This window comes from Plecotus auritus, assembly GCF_963455305.1.
Source record: "Plecotus auritus genome assembly, chromosome: 3".
NCBI classification, from domain to species: Eukaryota; Metazoa; Chordata; class Mammalia; order Chiroptera; family Vespertilionidae; genus Plecotus; species Plecotus auritus.
The window spans coordinates 158,544,432-158,565,423 of record NC_137772.1 but is presented as its reverse complement, the minus strand read 5'-3'; the positions used below and the strand labels follow the sequence as shown (position 1 = coordinate 158,565,423).

Sequence of the window (20,992 nt, the reverse complement as noted above, 5' to 3'; positions counted from 1 at the left end):
AACCAATGAATGCATAAGTAAAACAACAAATTGATGAATCCCTCTCTCTCGTTCTCTCTCTCTCGTTCTCTCTCTCTCCCTTCCTCTCTCTCAAATCAACAAATAAAATTTTAAAAAGAGGAAGCAACACCAGGGATGCTCCGGCACAGAGAGAAGACCATGTGAGGATGCAGCAAGAAGACGACCATCTGCAAGCCAAGGAGAGAGGCCTCAGAAGAAACCAAATCTGGCCTTCACCTTGGACTTCTAGCCTTCACAACTGTGAGAAAATAAATTTCTGTTGTTTAAGCCACACAACCTGTGGTATTTTATTAAGACAGACTTAGCAAACATAGATGTTCTTTTTTTTGGTCAATATATTTTTATTGCTTTCAGAGAGGTAGGGAGAGGGAGAGAGAGAGATAGAACATCAATGATGAGAGAGAATCATTGATCGGCTGTTTCCTGCATGCCCCCTACTGGGAATTGAGCCTGCAACACCAGCATGTGCCCTTAACCGGAACCAAACCTGGGACCTTTCAGTCCGCAGGCTAATGCTCTGTCCACTGAGCCAAATCAACTAGGGCTACATACAGATGTTCTTATCTTTTATTTCCTATTTTCCATCTCTTTGTCTTTTGCTCTACTTTCTGTGAATTTTCTTTGATATTATCATCCAATGTTTTCATTTCTGCTATCATATTTTTAATTTCCAACAGCTTTTTTTTGTTGTTCTCTGAATGTTCCTTTTTTCCTTGTTTTGTGTCAGACTTACTACTTCTTATTTTATCTGAATATAGTAATAATAATTTGGGCTTGTTTTTTTAGTTTACTTCTCTAATCTACCATTTTGTTGACTTATTTTGGGTTATATCTTTGACATTAAAGGCATTTGACTTTGAAGGATAATACAGAGATAGAAATATGCAGGATTAAAAATGTATGGGTTGCTTTTTTACCATTTTAAAATTCAATTAGTTAATTTATTTTTATTAAAGCATAGTTGACATTCAATATTATATTAGTTTCAGGTGTACAACATAGTGATTCAACATTTATACTCTATACCTCATGATGTGATCACCACAATAAGTCTAGTTACTGCACTGTTACTAGAATATTATTAACTGTATTCCCTATGCTATACATGACACCCCCATGACTTATTAATTTTATAACTGCAAGTTTGTACCTCTTGTTTCCCTTCACCTTTTTCACCCAACCTCCCCCTCTCACCTGCCTCCCCTCTGGCAACCATCAGTTTGTTCTCTGTATCTATGAGTCTGTTTCAGTTTGGTTTTGTTGATTTGTTTTATCTTTTCAGATTCCACCTATAAGTGAAATCATACAGTATTTGTCTTTCTCTGTTAGACTTATTTCACTTAGCATAATATCCTCTAGGTCTTCCATGTTGTTGCAAATTGGAAGATTTCATTATTTTTTATTGCTCAGTAATATATGCATATACTATAATATATCACATTTTCTTTATCCATTCATCTGTAAATAATGCTGCAATGAACATAGTGGTGTACATATCTTTTCGAATGAGTGTTTTTGTTGTCTTCGGATAAACACCCAGAAGTGGGATTGCTGGGTCATATGGTAGTTCTAGTTTTGTTTTGAGGAATCTCCATGCTGTTTTCCATAATGGCTCCACCAATTTACAATTCCACCAACAGTGTACAAGATTCCTTTTTTCCACATCGTTGTCAACACTTGATTGTTGAATTTTTGATACTAGTCCTTTGACGGGTGTGAGATTTAAGCTTGGTTAACTCTTCTCACGGGAAAGAACCAAAGAAGAAGGAAGGTTGAAGATATGGGGCAGATTAGGGGTGGTTGCTGGGGCAAAATCCCTGAAAAGGCAAAAAGGAATGAGCTGAAGAACACAGACTGAAGGATTGATTTTAAACTGGAAAAAGATTCTCTCTGATTGAGAAGTACAGCCCTATCCGGTTTGGCTCAGTGGGTAGGACGTCAGCCTGCGGACCAAAGGGTCCTGAGTTCGAGTCTGGTCCCGGTCAAGGGCACGTTCCTTGGTTGCAGGTTCCTTCCTCTCCAGCCCGGGTTGCAGGAGACAAGCAATTGACGTGTTTCACTCACAAGGACATTTCCCTCTCTCTTCCACGCTCCCTACAACAACCACCCAAAAAAAGGTACAGATGGCCTTGGCCTGTGTGCTGTGGTTAGACTGTCAGCCTGCGCACCAGAGGATCGCAGTTTCAATTCCCAGTCAAGGGCACTGCACTCATCTGTACAGGATTTAGTACCACAGAAAGGCAATGGGGGCGGATGTACAGTTATGCACCTTGGATTGCAAACTGAGTAGAAAAGGAAGAAGGAGATAAATGAAAAATAAGCGGTTCAAGCATTGAAATCTGAAAGTAGACAAAGAAAAGCTGGGCATGGGCGAGATTTCATGAACTTGATTTCAGAATTAGAACGCTTTGGCGATGACAAAGGATTGCCCCCAAAAGCCATTTCTCAGCCACCGAGAAGCCAAGGTGTCTGGGCGGCTGACAGGCAAACTGGAGACTCCGGCGTCCCTGAGGCCTCTGGAGACAAAAGGCCCCGCCCACCGCGCGGCCGCGGCCCGCGCGTGCGCAGTGCGCCTGTGCCCGTCGCGCCTGCGCACGGCGCCTCCGCGCCCCTCCGGTTCCGCTCTCCGCCCGCGGGCTGAATGGGCTTCGGGTTCAGCACCGCCGGCGAGTGGCGGGCGGTTGCTCAGCTGTCTCCGCGAGCGCCGGCGACTCGCCCTCCCTCGGCCAGAAACCCTCCGCCTGGGCCCGCGCAGGAGGAGCGGCGCCTCTGAGGGCTGCGGCGACCCCGCCGGCGTCGGTCTCATTCCCTGGCGGCGGCGGCTTCTTCCGTAGGACAATATGTTCAAGAGAATGGCCGAATTTGGGCCTGACTCCGGCGGGAGAGTGAAGGTCAGTGGCCGCCCGCGCCGGTCCTCCCTGCGCGGCGTGGGGAGGGCCGCGGGTTCCCCCCGAGGTTTCAAGGCGGGGAGCGAGTCAGAGTCCCTGAGGGAGCATCTGTGTTTCATGGGGCCCCAACCTCACGGCGTCACCACCTCCTTCCGTCCCCGCCAAAAAAAAAAAACAAACTTCGTGCTGGCTGGGGGGAACGAACGCCGGACACTGTTGCCCAGGAAACCAGCCTCTCCCAGGGCTGGGAAATCCTGCCTCGGTGCGGTCAGCTGGGGTCACCGGTCGGCCGGGGGTGCCGCCCACCTGATGGGGAGGGTAGTCACAGCAGCAAATATTTGGTGAACGCCTCCCGCCTGCCAAGCACCTTGGCTAAAAGCTTCACCCGATTCTCCACCGCCCGCGGTCCCTACAGCAACCTTACAAAGGCAGATTACCCATCGCATTTGCGGTAACTCTGAACTGGGAGGTGGAAAGGTCAGACAACTTGCCCAGGTTCATGGTGTTGCCAAAGCTCCGGCCGAGATATTAACCAGGGCATGCAAAGCACATTGCCTGGCACATAAGGAACATGGACGTTAGCTGCTAATGTTTTTAATTCAAGTTATCATAGAGCCTAACGTAATGTTTGACATAGTGACACGTTTCGCTCCCACTTTCTCACATCTCCTAAGCACATAAATGTTTAAGGCAGGACCAACTGGTTCCCAATATAACACCTGTTTCTACCCCTTACGATTTTTATTTATCCTAGAAAAGAAATTTTTCTTTAAAAAGAAATTAACCACTTTTGCACCAATCTAGTTAGTATAGGTTTTTAAAGAGTTCTTATCTGTCATATTGTTTTCACATAATTTTAACTCTATACTGTGTTTACGACTATCATACATGGTGCTTTAATATCATATGTAAAGCGGGAGTTCTTCGAAAATTTCAAAAGCTACTGAAATTTCATGTAAGGCGAAAGAGATGCCAGGTAAATTGATAAATATACACATTTTGCCCAGACTTTTTGGCAAGGTTTTGAACTGATAGGAAAGTACTAGCAAACAAGGATTAAAAAGGGGTTAAAATAGATTTTGGAGAAGAACTCACAGAACTTTCAATACTTGTAATCATGTTAGGTTCTGAAAGTTTGTAAGTTTAAGTCCCAAGTGACTTGAGATTAGGCCTGTAGCCCTCAAATGCTTTTCTACAAACATGGGCGTGAGTTCATCATGTAAAGCTTAAAACCAGTGATTTGCAACCTTTTTCGTCTCATGGCACACATAACTAAATTACTAAAATTCTGTGGAACACTAAAAATATATATTTTGCTGATCTGACAAAAAAAAGGGTATAATTTTGATTCATTCTCACTGGATGGCTTTTGTTGTATTGGGTGTTGTCATTTCTTTTTTATTTGATAATCAAGATAAAATACCTAAATAGTTAGGTGTCGCATGTTTTAAAATTTCTTGCAGCATGCCAGTCGAAAATTGCTGCTTTAAACTTAGGGACTTATTTCTCCTCCTCACTCATTGTTATGTGGTTTTGTAGGCATCTTTTTCCAATTTAGATAAATTTTATCCAGGTAGAAAGTCTGTTGACAGATGAGCCACGTTTTTATCATTGAGGAACTCTGCAAGTTCCTACCAACACCATAGCAGCCATGGGATCTATTAGCCACTCACCAAGTCAGCACTCCTATACTCACTCCTTCAGGCCTTGAACCTGAGGCACCCTCTGTCGTTGCCACAAAAGTGTCAGTAGCACTTACTGTGATTATTTATGTTCTTATACAAACAGCTTGCCTTTTCTGGACTAACTTTAGGCTAATAGGTATTGAATTTATTTGTTACTTATTCAGCCACAATTAATAGTTTTTCCATTTGTTCACTGCTTCCCCTCTTTTCTTATTGGTTACATTGGCACAGCACTTATCTCATGTGTATATCTTGCTCTTTGACCTTCAGATACATTCTTACTATTGGACAATTGATCTGAAATTCATGTGTAACATTCAGCATTTTGTCTTCACTTGAAATTTTTTCTCTCCTCCATCATAATCTGTCAACACTCACTGCCTTTACACTCACCAGATGTGATGAGAAACATGTATGTACATCTCAGAAATGAGCCCAAGTATAGGAAGCATGGCCATTGGCCAGTAAACTAGCATCAGTCATCCAAGTGACACTTTATCATTATCCAAATCCAGCCGTAATAGTGAACATTTTTATCTAGATTAATTTTTTTAAACTTAATCTTTTATTTTTATTTTTTTAATTTAATAAATCTTTATTGTTCAGATTATTACAATTGTTCCTCTTTTTTTTCCCCCCATAGCTCCCCTCAACCAGGTTCCTACCCCACCCTCTGCCCTTACCTCCCCCACACTGTCCTTATCCATAGGTGTACGATTTTTGTCCAGTCTCTTCCCACACCCCCCACTCCCCTTTTCCCCCAAGAATTATCAGTCCACTCCCTTTCTATGCCCCTGATTCTATTATATTCACCAGTTTATTCTGTTCATCAGATTTTTTATTCCCTTGGTTTTTAGATTCACTTGTTGATAGATAAGTATTTGTTGTTCATAATTTTTATCTTTATCTTTTTCTTCTTCCTCTTCTTAAAGAATACCTTTCAGCATTTCATATAATTCTGGTTTGGTGGTGATGAACTCCTTTAGTTTTTTCTTATCTGTGAAGCTCTTTATCTGACCTTCAATTCTGAATGATAGCTTTGCTGGGGTAGAGTAATCTTGGTTGTAGTTTCTTGCTGTTCATCACTTTGAATATTTCTTGCCACTCCTGTCTGGCCTGCATAGTTTCTGTTGAGAAATCAGCTGACAATCGTATGGGTGCTCCCTTGTAGGTAACTGTTTTTCTCTTGCTGCTTTTAATATTCTCTCTTTGTCTTTTGCTCTTGGCATTTTAATTATGATGTGTCTTGGTGTGGTCCTCTTTGGATTCCTTTTGTTTGGGGTTCTCTGCGCTTCCTGGACTTGTAAGTCTATTTCTTTCACCAGGTGGGGGAAGTTTTCAGTCACTATTTCTTCAAATAGGTTTTCAGTATCTTGCTCTCTCTCTTCTTCTGGCACCCCCATAATTCTGATGTTGGTACGCTTGAGGTTGTCCCAGAGGCTCCTTACACTATCTTCAAATTTTTGGATTCTTTTTTCTTTTTGCTTTTCCGGTTGAGTGTTTTTTGCTTCTTTGTATTTCAAATCTTTGACTTGATTCTTGCGATCCTCTAGTCTGCCTGTTAGATCTCTGTATAATATTTTTTATTTCAGTCAGTGTATGCTTAATTTCTAGTTGATCCTTTTTCATATCCTCGAGGGTCTCATTAAATTTATAGGCCTTTTCTAGAAAATTCTTGAAAAACCTTGTAACCATGGTTTTGAACTCTATATCCAGTGGTTTGCTTTCCTCCATTTCCTTCATTTGTGACCTGCCTCTTTGTCTCCGCATTTTGGCTGCTTCCCTGAGTTGATGGAGTGGCTTTGTATGCTAGGTGTCCTATAGGGCCCAGTGGCTCAGCCTCCCCAGTTATCCTGAGGTGGACACTCTTGGTGCACCCGTTTGTGGGCTGTGTGCACAGTCTTGTTGTAGTTAAGTCTTGATTGTTGTTGGTATCACTGCGGGGAGTTGACCTCCAGGCCAATTGGCTGTGAGGATTAGCTGTGTCTATGCTGGGAGAGCTTCTATGCTCAGCTTGGATGGGGCGGAGTCTCAGGGTGGAGCAGACAGCCTTGGTTTCCTGTCAGCCCTGCCCTACAAGGCCTCTGGGTCTCAGTGTCCCACAGCAATGGCTGCGCGCACCTCTGAGAGAAGGCTGCCCTTGAGTTTTGCCTGCTGTCAGACAGTCCACTTTCTCCCCGAATGAGTCTGGGTACCCAAAGTCTTACCCAGAACTGGATTTCAGTGCAGTCGGGAGGTTTTGTTTCCCTCCCAAATGAGACAGCTAGCCGCCGCGTGCTTGCTGCCCGTCCTCTCCGCGCACCGCAAGTAAGCCAGCCGCCTATTTAGCCGCCCGCCCTTTCCGTGCGGGTCTCCACACCTCTGTCCTCCACAGCTCCTCTGGGTCTCAGTGTCCTTTTATTTTTCCTTCTAGTTGTAGAATTTCCACTCAGCCAGCTTTCCAGTGGTTCTGGACGATGTCCGCTGTCTTCCAGTTGCAGTTTTGAAATTGTTGTGCGAGGCAGCAGTATAGCTGTTTACCTATGCCGCCATCTTGGTTTCCTCGATTAATTTTTAAAAGTTCGTTCTAAGCATTAATATTTTTGAAATTATGGGTTTGAATTGTTTGTTATAGTTATGGTTTTTCTAACAGTGATTAAAGTAAACCAATAAATAATAAAATGCGTTTATTATGTTTGCTCTTATTCTACATAAAATCTTCTTCCAAGCTGCCATTAATATTTGTACCATGCTTTGGAAAACACTGCCATAAGCTGATAAGTAGGACATTGTCATCAGACTAGAAGCCCGGTGCATGAAATTCATGTATTGGCGGGGGGGGGGGGGTCCCCCCCTCAGCCCGGCCTGCACCCTCTCCAATCCAGGATCCCTCTTGCAATTCGGAACCACTGGCTCCTAACCGCTCGCCTGCCTGCCTGCCTGATGGCCCTAACTGCTCTCCCCTGCCGACCTGATCCCCCTATCTGCTCTTCCCTCTTGGCCTGATCCCCCTAACTGCCTATCTGCTCTCCCCTCCTGGCCTGATCCCCCTAACTGCCTATCTGTGCTCCCCTCTGGCCTGAACCCCCTAACTGCCTATCTGCTCTCCACTCCTTGCCTGATCACCCTAACTGCTCTCTCCTCCTGGCCTGACCCCCCTAGCTGCCTATCTGCTCTCCCTTCCTCTTCACGCCCTTCGGACCCCAGCACAGGCGTGCTGAGAGCTCTCCGCCAAGGCCCCACCCCTGTCCTGATTGGTCGTTACATGATGGCGTCCTGGACAATTTGCATATTCCTCTGTTATTAGTATAGATGATTGCAATTGGAGTTGGTGATCTTTATTGCAGAGCCTCACTTTAAAGTTAGTGAATAAAGAGCCTTTTGTGTTTCTTTTCAGAAAAACTCTCAAAGTACTTAACATGTTTCAAACATATTTTTATTGATTTCAGAGGGAAAGGAGAGGGGGAGAGATAGACACATCAATGATGGGAGAATGATTGATTGGCTGCCTTCTGCACTCCCCACCCTTGGGATTGAGCCTGCAACCTAGGCATGTGCCCTGACCAGGAATAGTTCTCTGACCTTATGCTCCATAGGTCGACACTCAACCACTGAGCCACATGGGCAGAGATAAAATAGACATTTTCAAAGTGGGGACATTGTAATTAATCTGGTGTTTAGTTATTTGTATTAATATGAAAGGAGGATAATTGTCTAAAATTGATTTATTGAGAGAAATGATGTAATAAACTCGTGTTTTTTTTTAATTTTTCAATTACAGTTGACACACGATATTATATTAGTTTCAGGTGTACAACATAGTGATTCGACATTTATATAACTTACAAAGTGATCACCCTTATATATATAGTAACCATCTGACACCATACATAGTACAGTACTGTTGACTATGTTCCCTATGCAGTACTTTACATCCCTATGACTATTTTGTTACTACCAATTTGTACTTAATCCCCTCACCTTTTTCACACCCCCGCCATCCCCCTCCAATCTGGCAACCATCAAAATATTCTACCTAAAATCTAAGAGTTTGTTTCTGTTTTGTTTGTTCCTTTATTGCACTTATAGGTGAAATTATATAGTATTTGTCTGTTTCTGTCTGACAGATTTCACTTAGCATAATACCCTCTAGGGTTCATCCATGTTGTTGCAATTGGTAAGATTTTATTCTTTTTTATGGCTGAGTAATATTTCATCCTATCTAATAAAGGAGTAATATGCAGATTGACAATCACTCCAACACACAAGATGGCTGCCCCCATGTGGTCAAAGATGACTGCCCCCATGTGGACACAAGATGGCCACCACAAGATGGCCAGCAGGGGAGGGCAGTTGGGAGGGACCAGGCCTGCAAGGAGGGCAGTTGAGGGTGATCAAGCCTGCAGGGGAGGGCAGTTAGGGGTGACCAGGCCGGCAGAGGAGGGAAGTTGGGGGCGACCGGGCCTGCAGGGAAGGGCAGTTAGGGGTGACCAGGCCTGCAGTAGAGGGCAGTTAGGGGCAAACAGGCTGGCAGGGGAGCAGTTAGGCATCAATCAGGCTGGCAGGGGAGTGGTTATTGGGTGATCAGGCTGGCAGGCAGAAGCAGTTAGGGGCAATCAGGAAGGCAGGCAGGTGAGCAGTTGGGAGCCAGCAGTCCTGGATTGTGACAGGGATGTCCGACTGCCCTCGAGGGGTCCCAGATTGGAGAGGGTGCAGGCTGGGCTGAGGGACACACACCCCCAACCCCCCGTGCACGAATTTCATGCACCGGGCCTCTAGTTGTATATAATATTCCATTGTATATATGTACCACTTCTTTATCCATTCATCTATTGATGGACACATAGGTTGCTTCCATATCATGGCTATTTTAAATAGTGCTGCAATGAACATATGTCTTTTTGAATTAGTGTTTTGGATTTCTTCAAATAAATACCCCAAAATGGAATTGTTGAGTCCTCCTTTGTCTCTTGTTATAGCCTTTGTTTTAAAGGTGGGTGGGTGGGTGGGAAGAGATCAATCAAAAAACGTGTATGCATGTATGCATAACCCATGGACACAGACAATAGGGTGGTGAAGGCCTGGGGCGGGGGTGGGGGTGGGAGAAAAAAAGGGACATATGTAATACTTTCAACAGTAAAGATTTAATTAAAATAAAATAAAGTCTATTTTGTTTGGTATAAGTATTGCAACCCCAGCTTTTTTTGTTTCCATTTTCTTGAAGTGTCTTTTTCCATGAACCCTTTGCTTTCAGTCTGTGTCTTTCCATCTGAAGTGAGTCCCATGCCTGCCATTTCTTTTTTTTTTTTTTGGGACGCGATTGTTTTTATTTATTTATTTATTTTTTTTAAATAAATCTTTATTCAGATTATTACAATTATTTCTCCTTTTTCCCCCCATAGCTCCCCTCCACCCATTTCCCACCCCATCTTCTGCCCTTACCTCCCCCCCACTGTCCTCATCCATAGGTGTATGATTTTTGTCCATTCTCTTCATGAACCCCCCATACCCCTTTCCCCCTGAGAATTATCAGTCCACTCCCTTTCTATGCCCCTGATTCTATTATATTCACCAGATTATTCTGTTCCTCAGGTTTTTAATTCACTTGATTTTTAGGTTCGCTTGTTGATAGATATGTATTTGTTGTTCATAATTTTTCTCTTTACTTTTTTCTTCTTCCTCTTCTTTAAGAATACCTTTCAGCATTTCATATAATACTGGTTTGGTGGTGATGAACTCCTTCAGCTTTTTCTTATCTGTGAAGCTCTTTATCTGCCCTTCAATTCTGAATGATAGCTTTGCTGGGTAGAGTAATCTTGGTTGTAGGTTCTTGCTATTCATCACATTGAAAATTTCTTGCCACTCCCGTCTGGCCTGCATAGTTTCTGTTGAGAAGTCAGCTGACAGTCGTATGGGTGCTCCCTTGTAGGTAATTAACTGTTTTTCTCTTGCTGCTTTTAATATTCTCTCTTTGTCTTTTGCTCTTGGCATTTTAATTATGATGTGTCTTGGTGTGGTCCTCTTTGGATTCCTTTTGTTTGGGGTTCTGTGGGCTTCCTGGACTTGTAAGTCTATTTCTTTCACCAGGTGGGGGAAGTTTTCTGTCATTATTTCTTCAAATAGGTTTTCAGTATCTTGCTCTCTCTCTTCTTCTGGCACCCCCATAATTCTGATGTTGGTACGCTTGAAGTTGTCCCAGAGTCTTCTTACATTATCTTCAACTTTTTGGATTTTTTTTTTTGCTTTTTGCTTTTTTGGTTGAGTGTTTTTTGCTTCTTTGTATTTCAATTCTTTGACTTGATTCTTGGGTTCCTCTATTCTGTTTCTGGGTCTCTGTATAATATTTTTTATTTCAGTCAGTGTATGTTTAATTTCTAGTTGGTCCTTTTTCATATCTTCGAGGGTCTCGTTATATTTATCGGCCTTTTCTAGGATATTCTTAAAAAGTCTTATAACCGTGGTTTTGAATTCTATATCCAGTCGTTTGTTTTCCTCCATTTCTTTTGTTTGTGATCTGATTCTTTGACTCCGCATTTTCACTGATTCCCTGAGTTGGTAAGGTAGATATTTGTGCTAGGTTTCCAATATGGCCCAGTGGGTCTGCTTCCCCAGTTAACCTGAGGTGGACACTCTTGGTGCACCCCTTTGTGGACTGTGTGTACAGCCTTGTTGTAATTAAGTCTTTATTGTTGTTGGTATCACTGGGAAGAATTGACCTCCGGGCCAGTTGGCTGTAAGGATCAGCTGTGTCTATGCTGGGAGAAGTTCGGTGCTGGAGACAGCCTTATAGGATTAGACTTGCCAAATTGCAATAGCCTCTGTGCTCAGCTTGGATGGGGTGGAGTCTCAGTTTTGGCTTCCTGTCAGCCTTGCCCTTGCGCGCATGTGCGCTTTCAGTCCTCCGCCTTCCCCAGCTCGAGTCTCCGCCCGAGAGTCCAGACTCCCCCACAAGAGCGTGGGTCCCCAGGGGCTCGCCTGGAACTGGGGTTCACTGCAGTCAGAACTGGGGCTCAGTGCAGTCAGAATCCTCTGACTCCCTTCCACTAGGGAAAGCCTGTGGCAACTTCCGCAGCCTTTGTGCGCACTGGCGCGTGCGCGCGGGCACTTTCAGTCCTCCGCCTTCCCCGGCTCCCGAGTCTCCGCCCGAGAGTCCAGACTCCCCCCGTAAGAGCGTGGGTCCCCAGGGGTTCGCCCGGAACTGGGGTTCAGTGCTGTCAGAACTGGGGTTCAGTGAGGTCGGAAGCTTCCTTCCCCCTTCCGCCAGAGAAAGTCAGCCAGGCTCTCAGCCGCCCTTCCTCTCTGCGCGCACAAAGCCCCTTTGCCGTACCTCCAATTCTTTGTGAGCTTTCCTCTTTCCTTCTAGTTGTAGAAATTTCACTCAGCCAGCTTTCCTGTGGTTCTGGATGGTGTCCGTTCTGTCTTTTAGTTGTAGTTTTGAAATTGTTGTGCGAGGCAGCAGTTTAGGTGTTTACCTATGCCGCCATCTTGGTTTCTCCTCGGGACCCCATGCCTGCCATTTCTTAAAACAAACTTTCAGAACTCTGTTTATTTGGATAATGATACAATATTAATTAGTGTTTAAAATTTTTCTTTTAGGGGGTTACTATTGTTAAGCCAATAGTTTATGGCAATGTCGCTCGATATTTTGGAAAGAAAAGAGAAGAGGATGGGCATACCCATCAGTGGACAGTATATGTAAAACCATATAGAAACGAGGTAGGTACTGTTCTTTCCTATAACTTTTTTGAAGCTACAGTTTGTTTTGCTTAAAAATAAATTATAATATTATAGTGACTCTCTGATTTTATTTATTTTATTATTTACCATCTTGGCATCTGGTACCCAATGTTAGTAGTCACTCATACTTGTAGAATAAAAATGAATGAAACTATTTCCAAAACAGTCTTCAAAGATACTTAGGAAAATCTGCCTCAGAAAAAAATGTTCATACAGATTATGTGAAGAATTGTGCACCTTAAACCTGTATAATTTTGTTAACCAGTGTCACTCCAATAAATTCAATAAAAAGGGGGGAAAAGTTCACAATATTAAGTAATGAAAGAAGATATTAATATATCATTATAATATGATTCCAATTTAAAAATATTGGATGCAAGGTAATAAGCACAAAAAAATTCCTGAAAGAAAAAAATTAATAAACATTTCTATTGTTTGGCTTATTCTGTTTTGCATTTTTCTATAATGAGGTATGTTTGAAAAAGACACGTTAACTAGGAGAATCCCTTTTATGTGTCAGAACTAAGGAATATGCTCTTGTGCTTCAAAATAAAATTCAGAAAAGGAGGAGTTTTATATCCAACAGTTTTAGCTGCTTAGTTGAGATGACCTTAGCTTTATATGATATAATTTTGTTCTTTGAAGTTGCTTAGTTTTTAAATTTGCTTTGGATAATATGGTTATTATAAAAATATTGGAAGTATACTATTGTTTTTATGGAAAAATTTTGATTTAGAGTATTGTCTATAGATAAATATAAAAAACCTATTTGCAAAATAAGTGAATTGATATCCTATCTTCTTCTATACCCGTGGTCGGCAAACTGCGGCTCGCGAGTCACATGCGGCTCTTTGGCCCCTTGAGTGTGGCTCTTCCACAAAATACCACAGCCTGGGCGAGTCTGTTTTGAAGAAGTGGTGTTAGAAGAAGTTTAAGTTTAAAAAATTTGGCTCTCAAAAGAAATTTCAATCGTTGTACTGTTAATATTTGGCTCTGTTGACTAATGAGTTTGCCGACCACTATTCTATACTAATAAAAGGGTAATATGCTAATTAGACTGGGAGACCTTCTGGACGTCCTTCTAAACAAAGCCATGGTGGCGGGGCCAAGGCAGAGGCAGTTAGGGGCAATCAGGCCAGGAGGAGAGGGCAGTTGGGGGTGATCAGGCCAGTGAGGACAGGGGAGGAGTTGGGGGCAAGCAGGCCGGCGGGGCGGACAGTTGGGGGCAAGCCGGCTGGCAGGGGGGGCAGTTGGGAGCAAGCAGGCTGGCAGTGGGGGGCAGTTAGGGGAGAGAAGGCCAGTGGGGGGTGGGATGTTGGGGGTTAGCAGACCGGCAGGCAGAGTGGTTTAGGGGTGATTAGTCAGGCAGGCAGGTGAGCAGTTAGGAGCCAGCAGTCCCGAATTGCGAGAGGGATCCCAGATTGGAGAGGGGTGCAGGCCAGGCTGACGGACCACCCCCCCGACCCCGTGCATGAATTTCATGCACCGGGCCACTAGTATATTATGAATCATTAGAGAATTCACTGGCTTTCTTGTTTAAAATAAAAAAAAAGTCTCCTAGGTATAATTCATGTTTTTTTTGTGTGTGTGTTTTTTTAAGAAAATTAGATTCTATAATATTTGAGGGGAAATGTGTTTTATAAAATTAGGTACATATGCTTAGTTTATTTCCCTCCTAGTTTATATGTAGATAGTAGAACTAATGAATTCCTCTGTATTTTAGGATATGTCAGCGTATGTGAAGAAAATTCAATTTAAGTTACATGAAAGCTATGGCAATCCTTTAAGAGGTATAGTTTTTTCATTTATAATATACAAATTTAAAAAGAGCTAGGAAACTACACCAGTAATTTACAATTATAATTGTTTTATTTTTTTCTCTTCTTCAGTTGTTACTAAGCCTCCATATGAAATTACTGAAACAGGATGGGGTGAATTCGAAATAATCATCAAAATATTTTTTATTGATCCTAATGAGAGACCTGTGAGTAATGGTAATCTTTGTAAATTTAAAACAGATTTTTTTAGTAATTGTGAAAATGTAACAATACTTAATGAAGAACATACTATGTGTTGACATTTTTATTCAGACTTACTTTATGTACACTTATTGTATGGTGTATTTTTTTAAAATATGTTTTTATTGGTTTTAGAGAGGAAGGGAGAGGGAGAGGAAGAGAAAGAGAAATATTGATTGACTGCCTCCTGCATACTGGGGATCAAGCCCGAAACCTGGGCATGTGCCACAACAGGGAATCAAATCAGCAACCTTTCGGTGCATGGGACAACACTCAAGCAGGGCTGGCATGGTGTATCTTGCCATGAGTTAAGATTTTTCATTTTTAAGTGATGTGCCTTCCAAGGCCTTTTTATTTTTCAATATAGAAAGAAGGAATATAATGTGAACATTTATTGGAAAGAAACCATGAAAATCATATGATTACTACAGCAAAAATTTTATTTTTTTAATTTACTGATTTTAGAAAGAGGAATGGGGAGAGAGAAAGAGAAAAAAACAAACATCAATTTGTTGTTCCATTTATTTATGCATTCATTGGTTACTTCTTGTATATGCTCTGGCCGGGGATCAAACCTGCCACCTTGGTGTATTGGGACAATGCTCCAACCAACTGAGCTACTCGTCCAGGGCTACCACAGCAAAAATTTAAAATTCATTAATATTATTTGGTTATTAGTAATAAACAAGTTGAGTCCATATGCTATCTGAAATGGGAGTATTCAGTTTTTTATAGTCAAAAGCCTTAGAAATAGTCTTGTTGCTTTTTCAAAGCAAAAAGTACTAGCAGCTTTACTTGTGAATCCTTATTGATAACCACCAACTTTTTCATTTTATGGTCTCTTATAAGATTGTTGCTTGATAATGCAAAAAGTCCCTCAAACCTTTCACTTTGATCCCTCAGCAACTTTGTGAAGTTGGTGATATCTTCATTTTAGATATGAGAATACTAAGGTTCAGAGATCAAGTCACAGACTCAAAAATACAGTTAGTTGTGGCAAAGCTAGTTTTGAACCCAAGTATTGGATTTAGATCCCACACTCTTTCCGTTACTCTTTCTTTTGACAAACCACTAAGCCTCCTTTTATTGATTGATTGCTTTTTTAGAGAGAGAGGGAGGGAGAGAGAGAAACAGAAACATCGATTCGTTGTTCCACTTACTTATGCATTCATTGGTTGATTCTTGTATGTGTCCTGACTGGGGATGGAACCCACAACCTTGGCATAAGCCTGTTTTATTTTTAAACCTAGAAGGCCACAACTCAGTTACGGCTCTCTCATTTCACATTTGTATGGCTGGTGTTTAATTTGTTTCAGAGCTTTAACAGTTCTCACCACTAATTTTCATCTTGATAGATTTAAGCTCATTCCTTTGGCACCAAACATTTAGACTTTCATTATCAGATTAAATTTTTAAAACTATATGTGGTTTTAAAGGAGTTGAATATCACCTGGGCCAGGAGCTCAGCGGATTGGTTCTTAACTGACTATATCAGAAGTACCTGAGGCGTTTTTTAAAAGTTCAAACTAATAGGCCCAATCTCCAGGCCTGGAGAGTCTGATTCAGTAGGTTTGGAAAGGGGCCAGCACCTCAGGTGATTTTGATGCAAGGTAAGATTTAGAACCCATTGACAGAGGCCATACTCTTCCTAGGTAGGAATTCCTTCATGCTATCTCTGAAATAAGAATCTCCTTTGGATTTGCTAACTTCAGTGTGGAGAATATTGACTTCTGTCATAAGTGAAACATCCTGTTCAGGTTTGGGGTAGTTCTAGTTTTTTGGTTTTGCTTTTTGTTTTAAATATATTTTTATTGATTTCAGAGAGGAAGGAAGAGGGAGAGAGAGATAGAAACATCAATGATGAGAGAGAATCATTCATTGGCTTCCTCCTTTACACCTCCACTGGGAATCGAGCCCGCAACCCAGGCATGTACCCTGACCGGAAATCGAACCGTGACCTCCTGGTTCATAAGTCAGTGCTCAACCACTGAGGCATGCCTGTTGGGCATGGTGTGGGGTGGTTCTAGTTTTAAGAAAGCTCTGCTTTATTTTAAGCTTCCTTGAACTTTTTATTGATAATTATTCATGCATTAGTTTTCTTTTTTCCTGTATAAACACCTATGGCTCATTTAAATATTCTTCATGTGATAAGGTTTCCAGGTCTACCATTTTTGTTTTCTTTCTAGAGTACTCTCACAACTATTCTATATGGCAAGAAATTATTAAATATTCATTATTTGCAAGATATTATTCAAATATCTTGATACAAAGATGAAGCACTGCTTCTATCCTTAATCAAAATAGTCTTTTAAGCCCTGGCCAGTTTGGTTCAGTGGATAGAGTGTTGGCCTGTGGACTGAAGGGTCCCGGGTTTGATTCCAGTCAAGGGCATGTACCTCAGTTGCAGGTTCAGTCCTTGGCCCTGGTTGGGGCACATGTGGGAGACAACCAATTGATGTTTCTCTCTCACATTGATGTCTCTCTATTTGTCTCTCCCTCTCCCTTCCACATTCTCTAAAAATCAATGGAAAAATATCCTCAGATGAGAATTAACAAACAAATAAATAGTCTATTAAAGAGACTAGAGCACAAAATTTAGCAGATATTGAGAAAGATAAGAAGTCAGTTGTGTTACTAGAGCAGAAGCTCTTTTTAACTTTGTAAGATTGCTTTGAATTCATTTTTATTTTGAGAATGTGTGGCCTTACCTATCTCTTCATCTGTTGTCCCCTCCTATCCCAATTGGAAAATACATTTCTGAAAGAAATCTTTATATCATATAATTTTATTATGAGCTGGCTCTTAAAGTCCACTCTTGGAAAAATAAAGTAATATGTTCTTTTGCACTTCCGCAGTGATTAATTTATTAAATAGGTTTCCATATTAGATCTACATAGGCCTGAATTTTAAAAATACATATTTTTTACTTTTTAAAGAGAGAGGAAGGGAGAGAAAGAGAAACATTGATTGACTGCCTCCTGCACGCCCCCTACTAGGGATGAAGCCCCAAACCTGGGCATGTGCCCTGACCAAGAATTAAACCAGCAGCCTTTTGGTGCCCAACCAGCTGAGCCACCCAGCCAGGGCTAGGCCTCAATTTTAGTCCCCAAACCATTGTAGTATTCTTTTAGTATAATGAATCCATTATACTTTTTCAATAGTTGGTTCTTACAGAAAATGTCATATGAGGGTTTATTTAAAATATAAAAGACACTGGTAACTTGTGATTTACTTCTGTTATCCATTAACCTATTATAGGACAAGCCATTGTTAAAGGAATGGTTGTTTCTAAAAGCAAATGCTAAAATTGTTGCCCTGGCCGGTGTGGCTCAGTGGTAGAGCATCGGCCTGTGCACCAAAGGGTCGAGGGGTCAATTCCTGGTCAAGGACATGTTTCTGGGTTACAGGTTTGATCCCCGACCCTGATTAGGGCAGGTGTAGGAGGCAACCAGTTGATGTGTCTCTTTCACATCAATGTTTCTCTCTCTCTCTCTCGCTCTCGCTCTCTCACTGTCTCGCGCTCTCACCTCCTCCCCTCCTCCTCCTCCCTCCCACCCTTCCACTCTCTCTCTAAAAACCAGTGGAGAAAATATCCTCAGTGAGGATTAACAAAACAAAAGCTAAAATTGTGTTTTATGTCTAGCAAGTACAGGTGTTTTCAGTGCTCTAAGAATCACCAAACACAGCTCAAAATTGGAGACATCTGTCTTGAGATTTTTCATTGCCTATATCTTCATGAATGCCTCTGGTAGTCTAAATGATAAATTTAGGGGAGGACAGTTTTATATTTTTCTTGAATTATAAAAGTCAAACATGCAGATTACTTTTTTTTAAGTTTTTAAAAACAAAAAGTCCAAGTCTTTTGTACTAGTTTCCTAGGGCTGCCATAACAATGTACCACTGAGTGGCTACACAACAGGAATTTATCCTCACAGCTCTGGAAGCTAGAAGTTCAAAACCCAGGTGTTGGCCCTGCTCTCTCCAGAGCCTCTAGAGGAGGATCCTTTCTTGCCACTTCTAGTTTCTGATAGCCCCAGGATCCTTAGCTTGTGGCAGCATAACTTCATCTCTGTCTTGTCACATGGCCTCTCTCTGTGTCTCTTCTTATGAGAACACTAGTCATATTGGATTTGGGCACACCCTAATGAATTTATCTTAATTTGATTACATCTGCAAAAACCTTACTTCCAGGTAAGGTCACATTCACAGGGCCTAAGGATTAGGACTTCATCATATCGTTTTAGGGGGAAACAGTTCAACTCATAACATCTTTTTTTTTTTTTTAATCTTTATTGTTCAGATTATTACAATTGTTCCTCTTTTTTCCCCCAATAGCTCCCCTCCACCCGGTGCCCACCCAACCCCATGCCCCCACTCCCCCCCATTGTCCAAATCCATAGGTGTACGATTTTTGTCCAGTCTCTTCCTGCACCCCCCATACCCTTTCCCCCTGAGAATTATCAGTCCACTCCCTTTCTATGCCCCTGATTCTATTATATTCACCAGATTATTCTGTTCATCAGATTTTTTATTCACTTGATTTTTTAGATTCACTTGTTGATAGATATGTATTTGTTGTTCATAATTTTTATCTTTACCTTTTTCTTCTTCCTCTTCTTAAAGAATACCTTTCAGCATTTCATATAATACTGGTTTGGTGGTGATGAACTCCTTTAGCTTTTTCTTATCTGTGAAGCTCTTTATCTGACCTTCAATTCTGAATGATAGCTTTGCTGGGTAGAGTAATCTTGGTTGTAGGTTCTTGCGATTTCATCACTTTGAATATTTCTTGCCACTCCTGTCGGGCCTGCATAGTTTCTGTTGAGAAATCAGCTGACAGTCATATGGGTGCTCCCTTGTAGGTACCTAACTGTTTTTGTCTTGCTGCTTTTAATATTCTCTCTTTGTCTTTTGCTCTTGGCATTTTAATTATGATGTGTCTTGGTGTGGTCCTCTTTGGATTCCTTTTGTTTGGGGTTCTGGGCGCTTCCTGGACTTGTAAGTCTATTTCTTTCACCAGGTGGGGGAAGTTTTCAGGCATTATTTCTTCAAATAGGTTTTCAGTATCTTGCTCTCTCTCTTCTTCTGGCACCCCCATAATTCTGATGTTGGTACGCTTGAAGTTGTCCCAGAGGCTCCTTACACTATCCTCATATTTTTGGATTCTTTTTTTTTTTTTTTCCGGTTGAGTGTTTTTTGCTTCTTTGTATTTCAAATATTTGACTTGATTCTTGCGATCCTCTAGTCTGCTGTTGGATCTCTGTATAATATTTTTTATTTCAGTCAGTGTATGCTTAATTTCTAGTTGATCCTTTTTCATATCCTCGAGGGTCTCATTAAATTTATAGGCCTTTTCTAGAAAATTCTTGAATAACCTTATAACCGTGGTTTTGAACTCTATATCCAGTTGTTTGCTTTCCTCCATTTCCTTCATTTGTGACCTGCCTCTTTGTCTCCGCATTTTGGCTGCTTCCCTGAGTTGATGGAGTGGCTTTGTATGCTAGGTGTCCTATAGGGCCCAGTGGCTCAGCCTCCCCAGTTATCCTGAGGTGGACACTCGGTGCACCCCTTTGTGGGCTGTGTGCACAGTCTTGTTGTAGTTAAGCCTTGATTGTTGTTGGTATCACTGGGAGGAATTGACCTCCAGGCCAATTGTCTGTGAGGATCAGCTGTGTCTACGATGGGAGAACTTCTGTACTGGAGACTCCCTTATGAGACAAGACTTGCTTCAGTGGGGCTTTGGTGCTCACTGAGTCTGCTCCCTGAGTGTGTCCCTTATGGATCTGAGGAGTTGTAATATGGATGGTCTTACTCTGACCCCTGGGTACACTGGCTCTTGGATCTCCAAGGAGGTGCTAATTTAGCCTCTGCCTGAGGCCACCCAGCAGGAGCTACGGAGAGATCTGCAGATTCCTCTTCTTTGTTTGGGGTTTGGAGGTGCCCAGAAGAGGCCCAGCTGTGAAGCAGTGCAAGCTGCTGTGGAGCCTTGGGCCTTCTTTTGGATGTTCTGGGTCTCTCTGACTCAGCTGCAGTTTGTTAGGTAAGTTTAGATTTCAAAGGACCAGGCCATTCATATGCAAAAGCCTCTTGCACAGCTTGGGTGGGGTGGGGTCTCAGGGAATCCACAGGGTGGAGCAAACAGCAATGACTGATCCTCAGCCCTGCCCTAAGAACTCCCCAGGTCTCAGTGTCCCTTGGTAATCTCTGCAAGCACCTCTGAGAGAAAGCCACCCTCAAGTTCCGCCCGAAGCCAGACAGTCCAGTTTCTCCCCGTATGAGTCTGGGTCCCCAGAGTCTCACCCGGAACTGGAGTTCAGAGCAGTCAGGAGCTTGTGTCTCCCTGCAGATTGAAAAAGCCAGCCGTGTCCTCAGTTGCCAGCCCTCTCCGCACGCGTGCCTCCATACCTCTGCACTTTACTTCCGCAGCTCCTCTGAGTCTCAGTGTGCTTTTCTCTTCCCTTCTAGTTGTAGAATTTCCACTTAGGCAACCTTCCTGTGGTTCTGAGTGATGTTCGTTTTGTCTTTTATTTTTTTTTATTTATTTTTTTAAATATATTTTAATGATTTTTTACAGAGAGGAAGGGAGAGGGATAGAGAGTTAGAAACATCGATGAGAGAGAAACATCGATCAGCTGCCTCCAGCACACCCCCTACTGGGGACGTG

At 42.2% G+C, this 20,992-nt stretch overlaps 1 protein-coding gene across 1 annotated transcript in view; it reads left to right on the top strand.

Annotated features, from left to right (window-relative positions):
- The first annotated feature begins 2,587 nt into the window (after positions 1 to 2,587).
- YEATS4 (YEATS domain containing 4) overlaps positions 2,588 to 20,992 on the top strand; it is a 38,627-nt gene continuing 20,222 nt past the window's right edge. The window contains exons 1-4 of the mRNA XM_080662867.1: positions 2,588 to 2,912; positions 12,170 to 12,289; positions 14,034 to 14,100; positions 14,200 to 14,294. Of these exons, the coding sequence (XP_080518993.1) occupies positions 2,862 to 2,912; positions 12,170 to 12,289; positions 14,034 to 14,100; positions 14,200 to 14,294 (333 nt within the window). The 5' untranslated portion in view covers positions 2,588 to 2,861. The remainder of the gene's footprint in view (positions 2,913 to 12,169; positions 12,290 to 14,033; positions 14,101 to 14,199; positions 14,295 to 20,992) is intronic.